Below are 24,789 nucleotides of genomic sequence, written 5' to 3' on the forward strand. Positions count from 1 at the left end.
ATTTTGTAATATTAAGAAATTATTTTACATTTTTCTAAGTATGACAATGGTATTGCAGTTATTGTTTTTAAAGGCACATTGTCTGAAATATTTGTGGTTGAAATTACATGATGTCTGGAATTTGCTTAAAAATAATCCAGGGCCTGGGAGAGAAAGGTAAATATAGAAATGAAACAAGATCAGCAATTAGTTGGTGACTACTGAAGCTAGTTGGCTGGTCTATAGGAAATCTAAATAATCTATTTTGGTATGTGCTTGAAATCGTCAACAATTATTTTAATAATAATTTGCTTCTGAAAAATACCATTTTAATTATATGCCAATAATTCAGGCTTTTCAGGAAAAAACACAAAGAGCACCCTGGGTGAATTCTTGCCTCTAATATATACACATAAACATCATCCAGTTAACTATTTTACTGAATCTGCCTCAGTACAGTTTATTGCCAAGATAAATTTTTCATCTTAGTAACTAAGCAAGAAGCTAGACCTGTACTTAATTTAACTTTCTTTAGTATAAAATGTAATACACATTCAGAAAAATTCACAGAACAAATGTTTATTAACCAGGTCAAGAAACAGGACATTGCCAGCATCCCTGAGTCTTCCCAACGTGTTCTCTTTGAACACAAGCCCTCCTCACCTAGGAGAAAATACCTATATGATACTCTCTTCCCTGCATTTCTTGGTATTTTTGTCATCTTTGTATGCTTCCAAATGACATAGTTCAGTTTTGTCTGTTTCCAAACTATATAAATGGAATCATTTTATATATATCCACTTGAGTCTTATTTCCTTCAATCTCCATTATGCTTGTAGGATTTATCAACAACGACATGCTGTTATATGTCACTGAGATGTACACATTCTCATTGCACGTAGTATTCCATTGTACAAATAGATCACAATTTATCCATTATACTGTTGAGCCTACTTTGCATCATTTTCACTTTGGGATTCTTGTGAACAATGCCTTTATGAACATTCTTATACAAATATCCTGGCTTATATGTGCACCAGTTTCTCTAGGTTATAAACCAGGAGTAGAATTGCTGGGTCATAGGCTCTGCATATTTTCAACTTTACTGATAATGTCAATTATTTCCCAAAGTCGTTGTACCAATTTATACTCCTACCAGTAGTACCTGGGAGTTGTTATTGCTGACATTTTTAACCTTGGAACTGTCCTAGTGATGGTAAATACTCACATGTCCCTCATCAGACGAGCATCCTCAGCTCGGACCAGCAAACTCCGGATCAGATTAGAATTATCAGCCATGTCAGCACTGAGCTTCTGATGCACTGAGTGATATTCATCCACCTGGAGATCACGAACACTCAGGAATTTAAAAGGCCTCACAAACTTCTGGAGAACTAGACTGACTGCAAAGACCCTATCCATCATATTCAAAGGACCTTTGTGCCATCTTAGCTATCTCCCCCTTGTTTCATCTCTCATCAATGAAATAATTAGCCTATGCTGCTTTCAACACTCTAGATGACATTCCATTTGGATCCTTTCCATGTCTTAGCATCAGGAGCTCTAGCAACATACATATTAACACTTAAGGAATTTGGAGTAGGTATGTTGTACAACATAATTTGGGACCAATCACAATCCTTTTCTTTTTCTTTCAAATTTGAGATGGAAAGCACTAAAACAAAGAGTAAAGTAGATACAACAGATAAGGTGAAGGGCTAACAAAGGAAAATATTAATATGAAAAATTTTAAGTACGCCCCTAAGCCAAAGAAATCATGGTAGTTGAGTTAACCACTCATTTTTATAAAAGAAATCCTTTGACTAGTGAACTCTCCAATATGAATTCAATTTTGATTTTAACAATTTGCAAAGATTCTTTAAAACATGACTATCACATAGTATACACACACTTGTAGTAGCATTTGAATCCAAAAATATGTGATTAACAGACTAAGCTGAAAAACGCGGTTTTACAACCTTGAGGACTGGTCCTCACTTTGCAACGAATGGTAAACTTTACCACGAGACATCTATGTCCACTTCAGTGCATCCACTAGGTGCTCTTACCTTAACTAGCACCTTTCGTAATTCCTCAAAGTAGACAGGGAAATCCGCTTCTACCTGAAGGTCTTCAATAGCAAAAAATGATGCCATTGACTGGATGATATCACCAGCCAAATCGATATCATCAGTATTTACAGTGATCTATCCAGAGAAAACAAGAGACATGCACAGCATCCTCAGATACTAAAGACAAATTTCGCTGAATTTCCCTATATTCCGTATAGTTCCTAAATTTCCCTATATTCAACACATTTACTGAGCATAAATTTGTATGTTGTGATGAATAAGATAGGGCTTAGCCCTTAAAGAAATTACAAACTACATTCATTATTTCTAGCAGCAGGCTAAAAGATCAATCCTATAGCCTTACAAACTAAACAACAAATTCAAACAGTGAAAATGTTTTTGTTCACCTGTGTATTCTCAACTTTTTCCAAATTAGACAAGGAAGGGCTGAAGGGAAGGAGGAAGGGAGGCAGAAAACTGCTGGTCTAAATTATTCCCCGGTGTCTAAGGTGATTAACAGACTAAGCTGAAACACGCGGTTTTACAACCTTGAGGATTGGTCCTCACTTTGCAATGAATGGTAAACATTACCACGAGACATCTATGTCCATGACAGTATACATTACCTCCCCACTGAGTTTTATTTTTATGCACAGCTGGCCACCATTCCGTAACGATGTGAAACACACTTGAAATGGAGCATTCTGAATATTAGTGTCTTCTGGTAACAGGAAGTTCTGGTTGAGCCACATAACAACCTTAAAAATGAATAGGATGAAATGAAATTCCATTATTAAAGTACAATCATTCTTACTAGTCATCCTTTCTAGTTTTACTGCTTGGTAAGCAAAGAATTATACTTCACCCTGCACCCCAAGAAAATACTTATCACACTCTCTTTTCTCACCTCATACCTGTTCTTGAGTAACATTCATGATTATGTCTGACCCCACAGCATGCATGATTTTACAGCATTTTCAACTTAGACATAATCTTATATGCAACACAGAAATGTTTCAAGAACGGTGCTAATTCCATTTATATATTAGCTCTTCTGTGGCTATATCCCAATGTAGTCCGCTGAAAACTATTCCATTCTACTCTTAAAAAAATTTTTAATGAAATATGCATGCACACACAGCACAGACACAGAGATCTAAACCACGCAATAAGAGTAAGTTTTTTAATACACAGTGATTTACAATGTAGGTTCCACATAAAGCCTTTTAGAAGGTCTCACCTATAGTGTTTCTGGTTCCACAGGATGGACAGGGGCCTAAGAAGCTACATGATTAAAAAGCCTCACTGAGGATTCTGAAGTCCAGCCAAGGTTAAAGTCCACTGGTATTAGTCCTTTAAACAGTACAAGGTACTTTTACACCAATTATGTTACCTTTAGGGGCTCCCTGTGAGACAGGACTAGCCTCACACTTATTCACAAGGAAATCGAGGATCAGACCAATGAGGGCAGTTCCCCAGAATCACTAAGAATTCAATTAGTTAATGTAGCATTTGAATCCAAAAATATTCTTGGCTCCAAAACCCACTCTCTCTCTATCCCAAGGCATGTTCCCCCTGAAACACTATGTCAGGACAACCAGACTAAGATCACGGTAAGAATTCACCTGTAACTAAGGATTGCTCAGATAAATTTAAAGTAAGAGAAGATATTTTGGCAATGTTTTTGTTAAAAGCTGCATAACTCCAAGCTACATAACTCATCTACTTCATAATTACTGCTACCAAATAACTCATTCATGTAATCCCCCTTCTATGAAATAACATTCAAAGGATGCTAAAATGCAAAAAGTATTGAAAGCAAAAGGCCAACCACTCACCCTCTGTGCCCGCTCTGCAATGGTGAAGTTGACATAACTAAGTGGCTCGCTGGCAGGGTCTGGGCTAGTCAGCGCATACATGGAGAATCGGGGCAGCTGTCTTGTCAATTCAAATACATGAAACTGGGTGCTATAGTCAATCAATGGACAAGAGAAGTGTAGAATGTTATTTCAAAATGCAAGGCCCAGAAAATAAATATAAAGTCACTACTGGATCATCAAATTGATATTTACGGGTTTCACTGAAAGAAAAAAAAAAAAAACTTGAGGGAGAGGTATGACAGTAATGGGTTTGGGGATTCAGAGATAACATGAGCCTGCATAAACACATACATGCACCAATGGTTTAAAACACCCTAAAAAGAATGTAAACAGGCTTGTATCTTCCACAGACCTAGAGGTTTTTCTTCACGAGCTGAGGTTATATACAACTCTGATATAAAGGTATATCCTACCCCTTGCAGTCTGAGTGGCCAGAACTAAAAGTTGACAAATCATTAATTAAATGATTTTTGAACTTCTGTGATTAGATTATCATAGTAAAACCAGAAAAACACCATCTTAAACTTACATACCCTTCATTTTTTATTTTTGAAAGATTTCAAGTTAGGGAAATAAAAGGTCACAGGAAACATTGCTTGAGTGGGTAGGACCATTAAGTGGCTTCTTTGGCCCCCCAGAGTCAACAGCATAATGAAAAAGCTACACATCTTGCCCTTGTCAAGTACTGCCTGGAAATGAACTGTGACTTGCAAAGGGTCACCTGCTTCTGTAACCCACGAAGGTTTTCAAGTGCAGATCCACAGGGACATCTTTGGGAGGTGTAATTGGAATGCGGATGGAGCTGGAAAGGTTGTGAATGTTGGGATGTACCACGTGGCTTTCACCTAGAAAAATCCCCTCTGCAAAAATCAATACTGCTCGGATGATGGTGTCTACAGGGAAGAGAAAAAACAGCAGCTCAAGAACCACTCCAATGTGGCACAGATACCTACAAATGCCACCTATGAATAATTTCTTACCATTAGAAGTGGAAATGCACAATTCCACATGAGCAGCCTGAGCTTCATTCCCCAGGTTGACTGACAGGGCAGTGTGGAGCTTGGTGTTTGCTGGGATGATGCCCCGATGCCCATCAGCTTCATTCAATGGGCTGCTCACTTCCGTCTGCAAAACATCCGCCCACTTCCAACTCAGTCACCAAAACAAGTGAGGGAATGTCAACTTTAAATAAGATGTTTATTTGGCTCCAAAAAACACACTCCCCATCATCTTTCTATATTAATTGGATTCTTTAGAATTCAGACGACTTACTGCATTAGCACTCCCTAGCTCTACCTGCCCTTTTCCCAAGGGAAAATACCCTTGTCTCTTTCTGTGAGGGAACTTATCCCATCATGCCTTTTACCATTTTCTGTATTGTTCTTTTAGAATAACAAACGAAAGTCACTTAGTATAGCAAATTTGAATACAGCTATGCATGAGAGGACAAATAAAAGTCCTACTCCCCAGCCTATCTGCCAGCAGCTGGTAGTACACGTACATACACACCTACACATACGTGCATACAGAGCTGTGGCCGTTGTCAATTTTTATTCTGTTATGTAATTCTGAAAAATAGACACTTCTTACACATTATTCTTGCTTCCTTTCTCTAAATAATACCACAGATATCTTTCTGTATTAATCCAAGTTGTATATACCTCATTCTCTTGAGCTGCTTAAATTCCCCGGCACATTGTCTCCACTACTGGTCAACATTTCAGATGCTCCCAACTGTTCACTGCTACAATAGTGCTGCAGTAAATGTCTTTGAACACCCATGCAAATATTCCTACAGTTTACCTACCTGGAAGTGGGATTTCTAGATTAAAGGATACATGCCCTCTTAATTCTGACACCAGCAAAAAGGCTGAAGCAGTCCACAACTCTGCGGGGGTAGGAGGAAGCCCCACTGTGGCAGACCTGGACCATCCCTCTCTCATTTGCCAATCCTCCCAGTCATTCCCAACTCCTCAGACTCCATCCACACTCGAACATTAGAACCTACCTTGGTGTTCTCCTCATAATTACGGAGTTCTAGCAAGAGATTCTGTTTTTTCTGACTCAGCTCTCGGATCAGGTCCTGCTCTACGCTGGTGTCCATGAGGTTCCCTCTTGTCTCAGCTGTGCCTGGCAGGTAGCCCCTGACTGAACAAAAGGAAAAAATACTCACCAGACTGAGGTGAGCCCATGCTAGCCAGGTCTACTTTTAAGTCATCAATTACCTGTTCTCAAAACCAAAAAATCTAAGTTCTCCTCTCCCCACCTTAGGTGAATTTATTAGGACAAGAGGACAAAAACACTTTACAGTGGAATTTACTTGTATTCTGACTCAATCCAATTGAAAATCTGCCTTTTCAAGGATTTTTCCCATCCCAATTTACTTTCCCCATCCACTGAGCAGCAGATTAACTGTATATGACCATCCATCCGGTAATCTCCCTCCACCACACCAGCAATTGCAGAAGAAAAGTTGTCTTTAAAGATGACCTCCCCAGTTCGGTCACTTCGAGCATCGACCTAAAAATAAACAAGAACTTAAAAAACAGCTTATGAGTTTTTTTTTAAAGACATAAAATTTTAAAGTTAAAATCAGTTTTAAAGGTCATCTGGTTGGCAGGCTTCAAGAGTACTCCATGGAGCTCTGTGGCTTCTCAAGAGGCTTCTCTCAGCTATGCTTTCTTCTCTTTCAATAAAAGCTATTTTACATTTTAGACTTTACATAATATTTCATTTGGAGAAATGGGTGAGCTGAGAGGCATAACATATCACATATATAGCATAATGCAAAGTTCAAACTGTCTGGGTTCTGATTCCAGCTCTGCCTGTTGGTATCTATGGGCTCTTGGGTAAACTTCCTAACCATTTAGTGCTTGGTTGCCTCCCCTGGGGATCAATAACAGAACACGAGGAAAGTAACTGTACCTATTCCTCACAGGGCTGGAACGAGGCCTAAAAGAGTTAACACATGTAATGAACTAAGAACAGGGCCTGGCACATAGAAGTATAGAAGAAATGCTACTCTATATAAAAATTTGATCTGTTATATATAAATGTATAAAACATATTTATATTTAAAGTCTGAAAAATTCCAAGCTAGCCCAATCTTCTACCACATAACATTTTATAATAACCATGTTTAAGAGTTCTTCTCCCATATAAAAACTACCGAAATACTTTAGAGAGCCCTCCTATGCTCTTTGAGTCCCCTCTCTTCCCAGAAGAAACAAATAAATAACTGAACAGGAACAAATAAATGAATTTCAAAAACTACAATGAAGGATAACCACTTAAAATAATGACTTTTGTTCCAAGCAAGAACAAAAATCAGTATCAATAAATCAGTATTATCAATAAAAGGCTAGCTACAGAAAATCTGGTAGCACAATCATTTCAAAGATCAAATGCCATTCACTATTTGTGTTTTTTCATAAAATACCCTTCTGGGAAAAACTGTCCAACCAAAAATTAAGTTAGGTCACAGCCTACTATAAGCTCCTACCCCCTATCTGGAGAACATCTCATTCAAGTATCCACGCTATTAGTAACGTTGTGTAAGCTTGAAAATTAACAGATGCTAAAGCCTGTGAAGTAATGAATGGCTGGCAATTATCAAAGCATTGACAAAACCCTCCAACTCAGATTGAACTGAACTTGCTTCTGCATTTCCACAGTATTTTGCAAACAAGAGGGTTCACTTGCTAATAACTAAGATGCAGGGGTACAAATTAGTATTTCTGTGGATATTCTGTTCTTTTGTTTTATCCAACTCTAAGGTTGGGAGGCTTTGCAACACAGAGGTTTTGACCCTGGAGGACAGGATGGGCCTCCCACTAAACAAATGGCCTTCTAAAGACAAAGTTAATTGGCTAGTTGCATTTATTATTTTTGTACCTACATTTACATGTTGGATCTGTATATTTTCCTTTTCTATGCCATTTCTGTTAAGTGTAGATATCAGCTTTTCTACTTATATAATGAACTGTGTAATTTTCTTATCTTTTTTATGTCCTGGAACAGATTACATAACAGAAATTCCTTACAATTTTGAAAGCATTTAACTATGAAAATAACTTGGTTCAGAGTCATAGTTAAAGGTAACTTTTGATAACTTTTCAAATCTAGTAGTTTTCAATTCTTGAATCAGTCATAGAATTTATATTCCCTCAGAATATGGTCCATTTAATGGATTTTCAAGTTTCTTAATAAGCAACTACAGTCTTCCCTTATAATTTTTAATACTCATACCAAAGACAAAACCAAGTAGAGAAGCAGGAACCAATGTAACAGTTTTTAGAATCTGTTCTTTATACAACACCTTAAAGGAGGGTTGCAAGGTACTGGCCAAAAGTAAAAATCAAGGAGAGAAAGATAGGAATTAGTTGATTTCCTCTAGGCAATTAGGCACTGACAGACAAGAAAGCTAAGGCCCATGGTATCCATGGAGATCTGGCAGCTACTAAGGCAGTTTCTAACAAGGCAATCCTGACTCGCCACAAGACTAGAAAATTCTGATTTGAGGTTAAAAAAGGAAAGAGAAAAAGGCTTTATTTTGAAACTATAGCTAGGAAAACAGTATGATAACATGGTTTTTCCTATTAACTCTTAAGTTTTCAGTCAGTCTTGAAGATTTATCAGCAAAGAGCTCTACAAGTAGCTCATTATTAGCATATTAAAATGCCTTTTTTCACCAGCCTACGCGTCGGATCAACCTGATTAAATTGATTCTCATTCCTTCAAGAAAAAGCTTTAGAATCTTCCTGAAGACCTGCCCCCAAATAGGGCTTATAAGACTGTAAGGATACTCACTCTCTTGTAATGTTGACAACTATAGCAGGAAGAAAAAATGTGGGAAGATTATGAAGTTAAATTTGAAAGCACAGCCAACAAACTCAAGTTTTTATTCTCATGTTAGTGGTTCTGAGGCCTACAGCCAATATATCTCAGATACTTATTACTTTGAGTTATACCTGAACTCTGCTATTTAAACTTACCTTTCCATTAGACCAACCAGTTATCAGTTCACACACTCCATCAGAATTAAGATCAAAAGCATGAATGCTCATGGCATGATTTTTGGACTGGAAAGGAATTTCAATAATTAGTACAGAAGTCTCTCAATAAATATAAAATCCCTGAACATTAGAGGCTGATTCATACTAACTTTAATTCTCCAGTATCGGGCTGTCTTGTCATAAACTCCAACTGTGCCATTGGAAAGGGCATAACCAAATCGACTGCCATACATAGGGCAAAGAGAGGTGATTATCTACAAAAAATAACACATAAAAATACTACACCTTTTCATTAAGGTTCATCTTAATAAGAAGTACAGCCTTATAAAACTGCGCAGCTTGCTACAATGGTGTTAAAATTAGATTTAAATGCATTTCCAATACATTACTGGACTCTGAACTCCTATTTTCTATGATCCATGTCATCTATTTCAGAGTTGGGTAATCAGAATTAAATAAACTCACAGTGTCTGTTGTTTTAGACATGCTTATGTGGCAAGTTTCAGCAAATTATTTAAAAAAATAAAATTGAAAGATTAAGGAGGAAATAAGCTGAGTATACATGATCTTGAGTATGTATAATAGATGTTATACACACTAACTCAAAATTTTTAAATGATTATTCTACTTTCCTTAGCTTACAATATCCTACAGTCTGAATTTTAAAAAGACTTATAAAATGCACAACTGAATTATCTTTTATGTGTATATTTTTCTTTCCATGACATAATTTGTTTGCTAGAGATTTTTTAGAAGAAAACAATCCTTTGAAAAGTGAAGGCCCACCTACATGGATTTGTGTATGTATGTAACAATACACAGGAAGCCTATACAGAAATATCTATTGGACTATTTGAGGATTTAACATCCTTAAAAGGGTAAAATTTTAGATATTGAACTAAATTATCCTTTAAAGTTAAAACCAAAGCTCAATGATATCTATGATCTTGCAGGTCTACCCTCTGACACTAATACAAAAAGTATTAAGAAATAAATTATATAAAGCAGAGAATAGTTATATAATTTCCTCTACACCTCCAGCTTTTCTACAAAACCACCCACTTCACTTAACTCTAAATACAAAGTGCTGTGTAGTATTTCAGAATTATTTAGCTCAAGGCATTCTTTTGGCAATACCTAGGTTTGCTCAGCTGCCAAGTGAATTATAATTTTGCTGATGTGTGAAAAGACTTTTGAGCATGGAACAAAACCAAATGGACAGGACAGGAAAATGGCCCTGACATGAATGATTTTATCAAGTCCACATTTTCATAAATTTAGCCTCAGATTCCCTAAGCCTCAGATTCCCTAAGTCCCTTGATGCTTCAATAGTTACTGGTTTCTTTCTTTTGTGGACTGAAGGATTAACAGTCACCTCAAATCCTTAGCTCTATTTCATGTTCTCCTGTTCTTTTCTAGGATTTAGGGAAAAAGGTGTCCCTAAGAATGCATTCCCCTCCCTTCTTGTACTTACAATGAGCAGAAATCAACCAAATGTAAACGATTAACAGAAAATGGTAAAAGATTTACTACAAATCTGAATGAAAGGGAAATGATAACTCAGGACAGAGCACCTACAGGCCAAGTTGTTGTCTGGGATGGGGGCAAAACCCTTTAAGAATCTAATGAAAGTTAAGGACCCTCTCTCCAGAAAAATACATGTTAAGCACATACACATAAGACAGAACCCCTTGTAGAGACACCCATCTTCAGCCTGCTTGCTGGCTTTTGGACTCATTTCTCCCCATCATTTTTCTGTCCACGACTATCAGTTTGCAATTTTAACTGTGAATATAGTTAAAAATCTGTAACTCTTGCTATAAGATAAAGACAAATTAGTTAAAATCACTGAAAACACTTTGTATATCAACGTGCAAGTTTTGTTTTTCGTTTCCTTTTATAGTTAGCAGAAGAGAAGCCTGACTCTCCCAGGCAGCTTCTGTAAGTGGCAAGAACAAGTGCTCGAGGTGGGTTTGAGGCCAGTGCCCTCAAGCTTTTCTGATTCAGACTCTCAAACACCACCTGATTAAATTTTGCAGAATCCCACCATTCTGATTTCTGAGATTCCCTTCTGTTGTCTTTTTTCTGTCAATTTACAATGTTCACCAGTCAATGTTCCTTTATCCTCTTCTCCTTCCTTATGTCAGAATATCCTAATTCTTTTTTCTGCTTCTGCATCACTCAATCCAGCAGCAAATAACCATCCTAAGAAAGTGAAAACTACAAAGGATAAGGGCAATCTTTAGATACTGCTTAAGAAAAATGAAGTTTAAACTCTTTAAGAAACACCTCAGGTTCAATTACATGAGTAATTCTAACTAGGTGAGATCTCTAATATCTAATTTTTAAGTTCTAGAGAAATGTGTTTAAGACGTACTTAATTTGAATGAGGAGAAAAAATATAAAATCTCCTTTAGGCACTTCATTCAATCCCATTTAATACGACAAAGAGGAGGAGGAAGACAAGACACAAAGGTTCAAATCTGGATCATGCCGCTTAATAGCCATTACCTTGTACAAGTAACTTAACAAAGGAACTTGATATCAGTTTCCTCATCTGTAATATGGGAATACTGATACTTTCCTATTATGATTAAACGAGTTAGTTCATGTAAACCACTTAAAATAGTACTTGGCATGTATTAGGTACACAATAAATTATTAGTAGTAATAATACTAGTAGAGAAGTATAAATTAATTAAAAGAAACACCTTTATGTGTTTAATAATTTTTCTCTATTTAAGCAGTCCTTTCAAAATATATCTTGATGCAGGATTTTTAAGAGCTTCTTTCTCTATAGTGCATAGCTCTGTTTAATCCCTAGAGTTTTTACCCTAAAACTGTCTGGGTTGTAAGACGATGTCCTAACATTATATTTGATGGTTAATCTATCTTGCCCAAGGTTACCATGATTCTTACATCTGTTTCTGTCATTTCTGCCACAATCTCATCCTCTTTAAACACTCGGATATCAAAATCCTCAGATCCAACAAGAAGCTGAAAGGGAAGAACATCATGTACGTTTAGTTCAACAAGTGAACAGAGCAAAATTTCCAAAAAACAAAAGATTGCATAATACTTCCTACATTGCTACTGCCACCCAAAAGTTCCAATCTCCTAACAATCTGGTGGTCAGGAAGGTTCCCTCTATTGGAAAGGTCCACAGAAGTGGCTATTACAGATTTTATCCTGCCTTATGGGCTTCATGTCCCGCCAGAATATGCTCTTCCACCAGGCACCTGGAAATGCTCCCTCATTCAGTTCCTCCTCTGCCTACAGGTGGAAGCAGAGCCCAGTATTCATGGAAAGCCTTAGAAATTATTTCAAAGGCTAAGAGGAATTCTGAAATTCCTGAAAAAGTTGGCCAAAACTGAAAACTTCTTACTAGTATGGTTTCAGAAGAAAGTTTTAAGATTGTGAACATGATGTGGTCCCAACAACTGTTTTGCCCTCTCTCCCCTTCCTGGGTCTTTCAAACACTGTGGCCTTGATTTTTATGTCAAACACACACAAGTGATTTATTGTTCCAAAGAGAGAAGAAAGACAAATGAGGCCAGCTGGGCATCATTTAAGCAACAGAGTACTGAAATCAACCATGGAAAGCTAACACTTCTCTCAACACCAGTGTCACTGTCATGGGAAAATTATTCAGCTGAACACAAAAGAAGTGTCTCATCCTCTACCTACCTCTTTCTTCCCATCACCATCAAAGTCAGACAAAGCCAAGGAATGAACATTATCTCCAGTAACCTGAAAATAAAACCAAAAATAATTAATATGCTATCTTTTTTGCTTAATCCAAATGTTAGCTATGTGAAAAAGAGGATTACACAAACCACCAATGGATGCTATTTAAATAATAAATATCCTTTTTTAATGTACAGAATTAATAAAGAATTATATATTTAATGTAAGAATGTACATTGAGTACTATATTTAATATACAGAAGTATTACATTAAAGTACAGAATGTACACAGATTTTATTTAATGTACAGAATTATAAATATTACATATAAATATTTTATTATTTCTTATTCAATAAAATCCAATCATTAAAAATGAACAAGAACAAAAAGGATGTGAAAAGTTAAAATGTTTAAGAGTACTTAGGGAATGTTTTGTTTTTCATACCGTCCAAAAAAGGTCATTTCCTTCATGATCAAAACCCTGCAGAGCACAATTTCCACCAATAATTGCAAGAGGAGAGGAAATGTCTCCCAATGTCCCCAGCACAATTGCATTGGCCCCATCTGCTACCTAGGAAGAAGAAAGAAGACATAAAATCTCAGATACAGTGATGTACAGGCACACTGCAAGTAACATGTATCTTTATTTCCATATGGATACTCAAATGCCCCTGTCAGCATCTCTGAGAGGCAGGCCAGGCAGTACAGTGGGGACAGTCATTGCAGCTTACGGGTGCTTATGCAAGGATGAGCAAAGACCCAGGATAAACTCAGGCCGCTGGCCTCTCACAATTACGTGATGCAATAACCTGCTACAAAATCTGAGGCTCTCTGGGACTTCCAGGTTTGGGAGGCCAAATTCTCCAGAGAATCCAGACTTATGCCTTTAAAACACCCAAACGCTTGTCATCTATTTGAACAATTATGGATGGAAATCTTTTTATAACTTTTTGCTCAGTTCTCTTACTACTACTCTTTTTAATTACAAAGTTACTAAAAAATACAAAGCCTAAGAAAACAAACACCTACATATCCACCATCCAGATTTAATAAATGTTTCAGACTTCTGGAATAAAGTACATAAGCATAATTTATTTTTGGAAGAGTCAAGGACATCTTTCTAAATGCTAATTATTTATTGTATATGAAAATTGTCTTTACTTGCATAATCTGTAAGTAGGAAAACTATAAAAAAAGATTGGCTATAATTTTAAAAAAATTTTGTAAGAAATTCCAACTGCTAACTGGCCAACTAATCAAATAAATTTACAAGGTAAATAATAAAGGAAAAATAACTACAATATGTAAGATAAAATGTTGCGATTTTTTGTTAATAAAAGAATTAAAAGGAAATAAATAAGGGTAAACACACCAAAGAAAAAAGGAAAAGGAAATTCATAAGAAACACAAATCACCAACAAATATGAAAAATGTTCACTCTCACAATATATCATTTTTAATATTAGCAAGGATGAAAAATAACACTAACCATTGTTGGATGGAATTTAATAAAATGGTCACTCTCATATCCTGAGAGGTGGAAAACACTCTTTCTAGAGAGCAATTTAGCATTATCTAACAAAAGTCTCATTCAGGAAAGGTTTTAAATCCGCAATCGTAAACTGAATCATAAACTGAATCATTAATTTTATGTGTCAATTCAGCTAGGCCATGGAAGTCTGATATTTTGTCAAACACTATTTCAGATGTTTCTGCGAAGGTATTTTTAGATGAGATTAACATTTAAATCAGTAGACTTTGAGTAAAGCAGATTACCTTCTATGAGGTGCATGGACCCCATCCAATCAAGTGAAGGCCTTAATAGAGAAAAGACTGACCATCCCACGGAACAAAGGATTCTGACACCAGATTGTCTTTGGACAACCCTTCCTGGATTTCCAGACTGCCTGTACCCTGCAGATTTTGGCCTGCCAGCTTCCACAAACATGTGAGCCAATTTTTAAAAATAAATCTCTCCCCACTCCCTCACTCTCTCTATATACACACATGCTATTAGTTCTGTTTCTCAGGAGAACCCTTATACAGTTCTAAACTCAATCTCAGTCTTATACAAAAAAAAAAACAGGAAGATTAAGTTTGTGACCTTGAAATAGGCAAAGATTTCTTAGAAGGTAAGAAGAGTACTACCATTAAAGAAAAAATTACATCAAAGTCAAAAACTTTTTCCCACCTACTTATTGGAATAAGCCAAATACTGGGAGAAAAATATTTGTTATATGTTAAATTGACAAAGAATGTGTACCCAGTATATCTCAAGAACAACTATAAGAGAATAAAACACACAAACTACCAAAAAAAAAAAATAGGCAAAAGACTTACACACTTCACAAAAGACATACAGATGGAAAATAACCACAAGAAAAGGTGTTCTGCAGCTCTTGTTACAAGAGAAATGCAAAATGAAACAATAAGATACCACTTCACACTTACTGAAAGGGCTAAAAAGACTGGCAACACCAAGTGTTGACAAAGAATGTAGAGCAACTGGAACTCTCAAAGACTGCTCATGGAAATGTGAAGTAGTACAACCGATACACGCTACAACATGGGTCAACCTTGAAAATATTATGCTAAGAAAAAGAAGCCAGTATATATGATTCCATTTATATGAAATGTCCCAAATAGGCAAATCTATAGAAACAAAGTAGATTAGTGGTTGCCTAAGGATGAGAGGTTGGGGATGACTGCATGGTTTCTTTTTGGGATATTGAAAATGTTCTAAAATTGTGGTGATGACTCCACATTTTCAATAAATGAAAACTGCTGAATTGTATACTTTAAATAGATGAATTGTATGGTATGTGAATTATATCTTAATAAAGCTGTTGTAGAAAAAAATAAGTCTAGTATGATCCCACTTTATTAAAAATTTTCTCTTAGTAAAAAGTTTGGATATATCAATTTAAAAGTGGAGTGTTATTTCTAGATGGAGATTTTATGGGTGATGTTTTTTTTCTTTTCACCTATCTTTTTTCTAATAAATACGAAACACTTGGTTATTAAAGTTGTGGTAGCCTACAGGTAGCAGGCTACAACAGGTGCTTCTTCTATAAACTGTTGTACTAAACTTTAACGCAACATCACCAGACCTGTTTGCTGGCTTCCTGGCTCTTGGATGAATTCTCAATAGATCTTGACAGATCATCACAAACATACCTCAGAGAGGTAAGCTGAACTCTCACCAAATGGTTACCAAGTATGATCAAATGGATAAAGCAGATGTAAATGGCAAAATATCTATGTTGCTTAACTGCACTACAAGAGCCACATAACAAACCAAAATAAATGTCTGATATCTTCCAAGCATAAAAAACAATGCGTAATGGTTGTAAAGGGGTATACTTGCCTCTCTGTAGAACAAATCTGAATTATTGTAGACATCATAAGCCAAAAGATTAGTCTGTGTCCCCACTAAAAGCGCATCATAGCCAAGTTCTGGGTTCAATACCCCTGCAGTCAGGCAGCTGACTGCCTGGTTAATGTTGAGAAGCGAAACATCAGATTCCAGGGGGCTCTGGACAACCTTCGATGCACTGAAATGCTGGTTCCGTGTATGAGGATTATGAATAAAAACCTAAAACAAAAACAGTTAATTATATTCCCTTAAAATACCAAAAATACATTTTTTAAAAGACCCAGGTTATTAACAGATATCAACACTAACAAGAAGTTATTTTAATAACCTAAAAGCTTGAAGCACTCATACATAGGCACTGTGCATTGCTAGCTTTCAATCACCATCAATTGTTAAAATCCACTGGTTCTTAGCTTTGTAAAGAACAAGGTAATGGACAAGATCTAGCTATTGTTTATCAGGAAGGTTTATTTGCTACCTATCAGCAGGATGTCAAAACATTCTTACAAACTAGCCTTCTCCAAAATAATCCATAGGAAGCTGTTACTGGCTACAATATGACAGCCACACACCAAAAAATCACAGAAAACAGAGTAATAAATTCACTTCCTTTAGTATCTTTTATCCAAGCATCTAATAAATTCACCCTTAAAACTAATATTCTTAAAGGCCTGGTAGTTAGGAAATCTGTTTTACAAACTTAAACTGAGTCACACAAACCAAGCTTCCTGAAGGCTTCCATGGTATATATTAGTAAGACAATTAAATAATTAGCCTAAAGTTAATTAACTTAGCAGTTTCAACTTTCCTAAACATAATCACCTGAGTGATTATGTTTCAAATCATTCAGTTTTCTTGGGCATCATCTGTAAAAAGGAAGCGTGGCCTAGAATACGGATTTTCAAGAGGGGCGATGTGATACCACTCCCAAGAGGGGTAAACTGGGATAGAGTAAGGGGAATGTTATGTATTAAAATGGCTTGTGTATCTATAAAGGGCCACAGTACAAAAACCAATATATAGTATATCTGAGGCATTAAAATCTCATTAGAGTCCAGCACAAAGCAATATACAGATTTGATGCAATCCCTATCAAATTACCAGCAACATTCTTCAATGAATTGGAACAAATAATTCAAAAATTCATATGGAAACACCAAAGACCTTGAATAGCCAAAGCAATCCTGAGAAATAAGAATAAAGTAGGGGGGATCTCACTCCCCAACTTCAAGCTCTACTATAAAGCCATAGTAATCAAGACAATTTGGTAGTGGCACAAGAACAGAGCCACAGACCAGTGGAACAGACTAGAAACTCCAGACATTAACTCAAACATATATGGTTAATTAATATTTGATAAAGGAGCCATGGACATACAAGGGCGAAATGACAGTCTCTTCAACAGATGGTGCTGGCAAAACTGGACAGCTACATGTAGGAAAATGAAACTAGACCATTGTCTAACCCCATATACAAAAGTAAATTCAAAATGGATCAAAGACTTGAATGTAAGTCATGAAACCATTAAATTCGTGGAAAAAAACATGGGCAAAAACCTTTTAGACATAAACATGAGTGACCTCTTCTTGAACATATCTCCCCGGGCAAGGAAAACAACAGCAAAAATGAACAAGTGGGACTATATTAAGCTGAAAAGCTTCTGCACAGCAAAAGACACCATCAATAGAACAAAAAGGAACCCTACAGTATGGGAGAATATATTTGTAAATGACAGATCCGATAAAGGCTTGACATCCAAAATATATAAAGAGCTCACACACCTCAACAAACAAAAATCAAATAATCCAATTAAAAAATGGGCAGAGGAACTGAACAGACAGTTCTCCAAAAAAGAAATACAGATGGCCAACAGACACATGAAAAGATGCTCCACATCACTGATTACCAGAGAAATGCAAATTAAAACTACAATGAAGTATCACCTCACACCAGTAAGGATGGCTGCCATCCAAAAGACAAACAACAACAAATGCTGGTGAGGCTGTAGAGAAAGGGGAACCCTCCTACACTGCTGGTGGGAATGTAAATTAGTTCAACCATTGTGGAAAGCAGTATGGAGGTTCATCAAAATGCTCAAAACAGACTTACCATTTGACCCAGGAATTCCACTCCTAGGAATTTACCCTAAGAATGCAGCAATCAAGTTTGAGAAAGACAGATGCACCCCTATGTTTATCGCAGCACTATTTACAATAGCCAAGAATTGGAAGCAACCTAAATGTCCATCGGTAGATGAATGGATAAAGAAGATGTGGTACATATACACAATGGAATACTACTCAGCCATAAGAAGCGGGCAAATCCTACCATTTGCAGCAACATGGATGGAGCTGGAGGGTATTATGCTCAGTGAAATAAGCCAAGTGGAGAAAGAAATACCAAATGATTTCACTCATCTGTGGAGTATAAGAACAAAGAAAAACTGAAGGAACAAAACAGCAGTGGAATCACAGAACCCAAGAATGGACTAACAGGTACCAAAGGGAAAGGGACTGGGGAGGATAGGTGGGTAGGGAGGGATAAGGGGGGGGAAGAAGAAGGGGGGTATTAAGATTAGCATGCATGGCGGGGGTGGGAGAAAGGGGAGGGCTGTACAACACAGAGAAGACAAGTAGTGATTCTACAACATTTTGCTATGCTGATGAACAGTGACTGTAAAGGGGTTTATAGCGGGGACCTGGTATAGGGGAGAGCCTAGTAAACATAATATTCTTCATGTAAGTGTAAATTAAAGATAACAAAAAAAAAAGAAAGAAAGAAAGGGGGATTACTCCCTGATAGGATAAAACTAACTGTAAATCAACGATTAATGCATGCTTTAAATATCCTTAATTTTGATCACTTAAAGGGTGTCAGATGATCAGCTATGGAGGTACACTTTTCTGATAATATTCCTTTCTCTTAAAAAAAAAAAAAAAAGCAGTTCCTGTGTAGTGACCTCCAATGAGTTCTACACAGTGGTATAAAGGGCATATCAAAGTGTGGGCAAAGGTTCTGTTTGTGTTTATACAGAGGATCAAAGCCTAATTTGGCTACCCAGAAAATGAACTAGGATACAATATGAAGAACTTCCAACATCAGCACTCTCTGGAAGAGTCATACCAGAAGATGATCATCAAAAAACCTCAACAAAGATCCAGGCGATGCTGCAGTTGTAGCTGCATCCATCCTACCAGTTCCTGAACTTGCCATTGGAATGAAGAAGGAGATATCTAAGCTGACCTGTGCTTTCAGTAAAACAACAAATTTGACTGGATCTATACTGTTGGAACTCAACCAAGAATTAGGAGAAGTGCAAGTTGTAGCGCTCCAAAATCTTACAACTACAGACTATCTACTGTTAAAAGAACATATGGGATGTGAACAGTTCTCAGGAAGGGGTTGTTTTAATTTGTCTGATTTCTCTCAGACTGTCCAAGTACAGTTGGACAGTATCCATCATATCATAGACAAATTTTCACAATTGCCTAGGGTGCCTAAATGGTTTTCTTGGCTTTACTGGAGATGGCTGGTAATTATAGATCAGCTTTGGTTATGTAACTGTATTCCTATTATGTTTATGTGTGTGTGCAATTTAATTAGTAGTTTAAAACCTATACATGCTTAAGTTACTCTACAAGAAGATATGTCAAAGAAATAATCAGTCCTCCCATGTTTTCTTCTGTCTGCTACCTCTATAGCTTTTCTTCTTCCTTCCTAATTACAACCCTTAAATAGAATTCGTGCCTCATGTTGAATTTACCGAGTATCATAATTCCTCCAAGTGGTAAAGATACCTCAAGACAAATGCTGGGCATAGAAGCCACAGGGCATAAATCTGCAAAGAAGTAAAAAGCTAACCTTTTCAAACAATATGGCTTCTCTCTCACTTACCAACTTTACATCTCCCTGTATGGCCCCGGAAGATGACTGGTTAGCCAGAGACGGGTAAGATTCCTCAAGGGAGGAACAACCTAAGACAGGCAAGGTCGCAGGGGGGCCATCAGGTGAGAAATTGGGGATCAACAGAGGTGAGGCTTAGAACCTCCACCCCCCCCCTGTTTTTAGAGAAATCTTCTGCATCCGTGGATATTTTATTGCCCTTGTCTAGCTTGGATTAACACAGTCTACAGGCACACACCTGATCATCTACATTTGCTCTCTTACAACACTAAACTATGTTTTCTACCTTTATCTTGCATCTATCTACCTACCACTTCAGCATTTTATTAAAAAAAAAAAAAATAATAATAATAATAATAATAATAAAAAAGGGAGAAATGTGGGATCCGCATATAAATCAAGTATAAAAATCAAACGAATATTCATATTTGACCTGATTGTTTATAGTTCATAATGCGTGATCAAAACCTAAAGTTTCTGTGATGACTGCCCTTGTACTGTTCACCATGTAAGAACTTATTCACTATGTAAGAATTTGTTCACCATGTAAGAACTTGTTCGTTATGCTTCAGAAGATTGGAGACTGACGAGAATTAGGCTTGGGGTGGATTAATGATTGTGCATTGAGCACTGACTCCCCTATACAGAATTTTATTGTTGTTAACAACCATTTGATCAATAAATATGAGAGATGCCCTCTCAAAAAAAAAAAATTCTCATTAGGGAAATTTTCACTGTCTAAAAAAACCTTCAGAGGGAGGCGATGTGGAAAAAAAGAGGACGGAAAATAGTGGACTAGAGAGCCCTTAAACCTCTTCCAGTTCTAATTCAGTAATTTAAAATAATTATTTAATCCCTTTGGTATTATAAATCCAGACAAGATTAATTTGGAACTATTAATTAAACAAGATAAAGACTAGAAATACATAGAAAAGGTGTGGAGATGCTGAGTATCGCATTTGTGTTCTCATTTGTGTTAACACTACAACATGCTTTTAAAACCATTACTGCGCTTGATTTGCACAACAAACCTTATTTCCTTTAATAACAGTTCTGAACAAAAGAATTCTTTTGGAGTCTTCTAGTAAAAGATATGCAGAGAAAGAACAGGAGGTGAAATAACCCATGGACTTCATATTCATTGTTACTGGAATGGAAAGAGTTTGGGGATTGTGGCTGAGAGCAACAAGAGCCCCAGGAGTCTGACTTCTCCCCACTCCCTCCTTCAGTTCTCTGCACACAGAAATGGGAGGCCCTGGGAGACCTGCCTTCAGGCAAGCAGGAAGCCAAGCTCTGTCTTACAGCAAATGGGCCATTACCACTGCCTTCAGCCAAAGGACTACTGGCTGAAGTTCACACCTCTGTTCTGGCTGAGGGGGTGCTGCTGATAATATAATGGCAACTGGCCCCTCAGCTCCATGGTGAGAAGAAAAATGCCCCCAGAGAAAAACACTTGCAAGAAACCCCTTTTAAATGTACCCTTGCTCAGTCTCTGAAACCAGACAGATCCCAGTAAGCTCCACATTCACAATAGAGTCCGACTTAGAATGACAAAATCCTGTCTCTAGAGATGTGGGCCTTAACAGTCAAGGAAGGCTTTAGCCTTACCTGGAATGTTTGTTTTTAGAGGAGAATATATTCATAAAATATTACTAATTTTCTAAAAGTCTCAAGATAAAAAAATCAGAGTCAGACTTTTCAGATTTACTTAACATTCTGAACATAAAGTGTCCAATTACATAGGATGGAGAATCCCACCACCTCCATTCTCTCTCTGCCAACTTCAGAAACAGACCTAGATTCAAGTGCTCCTGCCTCCCACTCTAGGTCACATTCTAATGAAAGGGCTTCCATAAACCTCCAGAAACCTCTGCCTTATCTTCCTGCTTCCACTCCTACACCCAATCTCCTGCATCTCTATTGCAGGACCAGCCAGACCTATCCTTATTTGAAACATTAATCAAATCCCATCACCCCAAAACCAAGACCTTTACCATGGCCTACAGGCTTTATATGATCAACCCCCTGGCTATCTCATGCCTTTCATCGTTCCTTGCCAAGCCAGAAGCCCCTTGTATTCCTAGAGCATATATCCACCTCATGTCCATTGTACTTGGTGACCCTTCTGCTTGGAGGGCACTTACCCCACATCTGTAGATAGGGCTTCCATTTCTTTCAAATCTCTGATCCAGTTATGAGAGGCTCACCAGAAGCCCTTTGTGAAACAGCTATCTCCCATCATCCCCACCCCTTACTCTATTTTTTTCTCCTATGGAGACATTATCTGCTGTGTGTGTGTGTGTGTGAGATAATTTTTTCCTGCTAACCGTGTGGCTTCCCCCTAAAATGTAAGCTCCAGGGGGATGAGACTTGTTTGTGACATTCAACCTTACACCTGCAGAGCTAAGAACAGTGCCCAGCATACAGTATGCCCTCAACAAATAGAGCTGAGCTAGTATCAATGGGGCCTTTTCAGTCCATTTATTTAGCTGCCATGCACCTATAGCAGAACCAGTATGAAATTCTTTTTGGTATTTGTCAGTGCCTTTTAACAATAACAACTAACATTATTAAGTGCCAGGCTCTACTTCATTATACTACTTCATGAAAAATAAATCATTACTTTCCACTTATGCATTCCAAGGCATATCAAATGAGATAACATACAACATAGGTGGAAGTGTCTTAAAAACTATAAATCATGTTACTGCATTAAATCCACACTGAGAGAACATGCACTCTAATCTCATTTCCACCACTTTCCAGTTGAGTGGCCCAAGCATTATCTGGAGGTCTCTGAACTGCTATCCTATTCAATGAAGTGGGAACAATAAAAAGGTTAACAGCTAATTAGTGATCATTTCCGTATGGCAAGTACTTTACACTTACTTATTTAGTGCTCATAACAACCTCTGTGGTTGATACCTTTATTAAGTATTTGCCTAAGGTCATGAAATTGGTAGGTACTGAAGCCAGGATCCACCACACTGTGCTATACTGCTGGCCTTGTAGCAAGGATGCTGAGATAATTAATGTAAAAAAACAAGGCTTTGCAACTGTTAAAAGTTACTACGCTTGGTGTCACTATATTCCACGTCTTTTGGGCATGCCTCCACCAAACCGCAGGGCCTTGATAGGCCTTGTCTGTTGTTCTTTTGGACTGTAAGCTTTCTGAAAGCAGGTTTTCAATGAAAAGTAAAATTTGAATCATTTAATTTAGGGAAATTGGTATTCTTCTGTACTCTTTCTTTTTTTTCCGTCAAGTTGTTTGGTTCGAGAAGCAGTCTGAGAGTGGAAGGAGTTCTAGGCAGAGGTTCTGGGCGCGCATCTGGGGTCTGCTACTACTTTTAACCCTGGTCAAGCCCCTTCCCTTCTGGGGACTGCTCTTCTCAAAGCTCCTTATCCCAACATTGTCTGAGTCTAAGCTCCTGAAGACAAGTTAACTGCTCAGAAAAACCATTCACGCGAGACCCCACTGTTCATATTCTGTGCGGAACGTAGTTATCAGCTACTACCGACTGGTTGCTGGGTAACCCTGACTGGGGGCGGGGCCCAAGGATGCGCCCTGCGGCTGTCGGGGGCACTCTCGGCTCGGCCTCCCTGACGGTGGGAGTGGTTACCTTGCCCGCTTGGGTGGCGGCCGCCAGGCACGGGTGAGTCCCGTCGTAGCGCCCTATGGCGACCATGCGGGGGCTGATTTTGTGGCGCAGTTTTAGAGTGAACACGGGCAGCAGCATGACTGCAGCGGAACGGCAGGACGGCTGACGGCCTCAGGCCGGCGCAGCGGAGTCGACCTTACCCACCACGGTGAGTGGAGCAGGAACCAGTCCGCCAGCATCCCGCTGCTTCAGGCCGGAAACGAAACGGTGCTCGACCGAACCCGCCCGGCTCTTTCTGCGGCGGCGCAGACCCGCCTACCTGCTTCTGCGCTTGCGCCCGTGCCCTGCTGCGGCTGCGCGATTGGGCCGCGCACTCTGCTGAGGCCGAAACTCTCCCGTGTTGGTGATTGGAGTCACGCCGTTGGCTGGTGTAATTTGCGGGCGTTAAGTGTCATTCCACGGGCGTGTCAACGGTGGCCGTGTCTAAACTGCTGCACCCACAGGGCTTCCCCTTGCACCACAACCAGACTACACCCCTGCATATGCCACACACTGCTACCCCACTCCGAAGGATCATCAAGAAAATGCCTCTTGCCCCTTGCTTTAGCTGTTATATCGATACAAACCACAGTGGTTGCCTGCACTAAGCATGCCAATCCTCTCCAAAGGAAGAAAAATAACGCCTTGGACTCTCACGTTTAAATAGTCCAAGGCCCCTTGTAAGACTCCCTGTATATTTTAAAATGCAAACTTGAAAAAGTAAAGTCATGAACTTCACGACATGCATTCAAATATTTTTGAGGGTCTACTGTGTGTCAGGCACAGCTGTGCAAATGAGCATCTTTTTTTCAAGTCGAATGGTGTGTCTCTGACTAGTTATAACCTCTTTAGAAGATAATATCAAAAGACTAAATTTGAGGGCCTTGATGGGATGTAAGACCTGAAACAATGGCCCTCCAAGCTACTACTGATAGGCCTTCCTCCTGAGTTCTCCCAGCTCCTTTCTGCCCAACTCCTTCCTCTGCCAGCTGTCTAGACTCCATTCCTGTAGCAGTTACCCACCCAACCCTGTAATGGAAATTGCTCTGGGTCTATCCTGTTTTGTGAAATACCTTCCCCCTCAGCTCCCAGATGGTACCTCCACAAAGTCATCAGCAAACTGGATCAACTCCAGTTTGCTATTCGATGATCATAGTTCCATAGGCTACCTTTCCCAAGAAGAGCTTGAAAGGAGTGAATCTATAAAAGAGATCATTTTGGGCCCTCCAGTTTTTGGA

The 24,789-nt window shown here is 38.2% G+C and overlaps 1 protein-coding gene across 3 annotated transcripts in view; it reads right to left on the reverse strand.

The window, feature by feature from the left end:
- The window catches only part of BBS2 (Bardet-Biedl syndrome 2), a 29,708-nt gene extending 5,551 nt beyond the window's left edge, over window positions 1–24,157 (reverse strand). Inside the window, exons 1-15 of one of the 3 annotated variants that reach the window (XM_017648473.3) lie at window positions 23,534–24,155; window positions 16,002–16,229; window positions 13,080–13,205; window positions 12,634–12,696; window positions 11,866–11,943; window positions 9,096–9,200; window positions 8,926–9,012; window positions 6,316–6,451; window positions 5,940–6,079; window positions 4,912–5,056; window positions 4,653–4,824; window positions 3,890–4,019; window positions 2,678–2,809; window positions 2,049–2,186; window positions 1,208–1,320 (exon numbers count right to left, since the gene is read on the reverse strand). In XM_017648473.3, coding sequence (XP_017503962.3) covers window positions 1,208–1,320; window positions 2,049–2,186; window positions 2,678–2,809; window positions 3,890–4,019; window positions 4,653–4,824; window positions 4,912–5,056; window positions 5,940–6,079; window positions 6,316–6,451; window positions 8,926–9,012; window positions 9,096–9,200; window positions 11,866–11,943; window positions 12,634–12,696; window positions 13,080–13,205; window positions 16,002–16,229; window positions 23,534–23,650 — 1,910 coding nt within the window. In that variant the 5' untranslated portion in view covers window positions 23,651–24,155. Of the gene's footprint in view, window positions 1–1,207; window positions 1,321–2,048; window positions 2,187–2,677; window positions 2,810–3,889; window positions 4,020–4,652; window positions 4,825–4,911; window positions 5,057–5,939; window positions 6,080–6,315; window positions 6,452–8,925; window positions 9,013–9,095; window positions 9,201–11,865; window positions 11,944–12,633; window positions 12,697–13,079; window positions 13,206–16,001; window positions 16,230–23,533 lie in introns of all 3 variants that reach the window. The other 2 variants (XM_073226498.1, XM_073226499.1) reach the window with 2 other exon arrangements.
- Between the last annotated feature and the right edge of the window lie 632 nt (window positions 24,158–24,789).

The sequence above is a fragment of the Manis javanica genome, chromosome 17 (assembly GCF_040802235.1).
Source record: "Manis javanica isolate MJ-LG chromosome 17, MJ_LKY, whole genome shotgun sequence".
Classification (NCBI taxonomy): domain Eukaryota; kingdom Metazoa; phylum Chordata; class Mammalia; order Pholidota; family Manidae; genus Manis; species Manis javanica.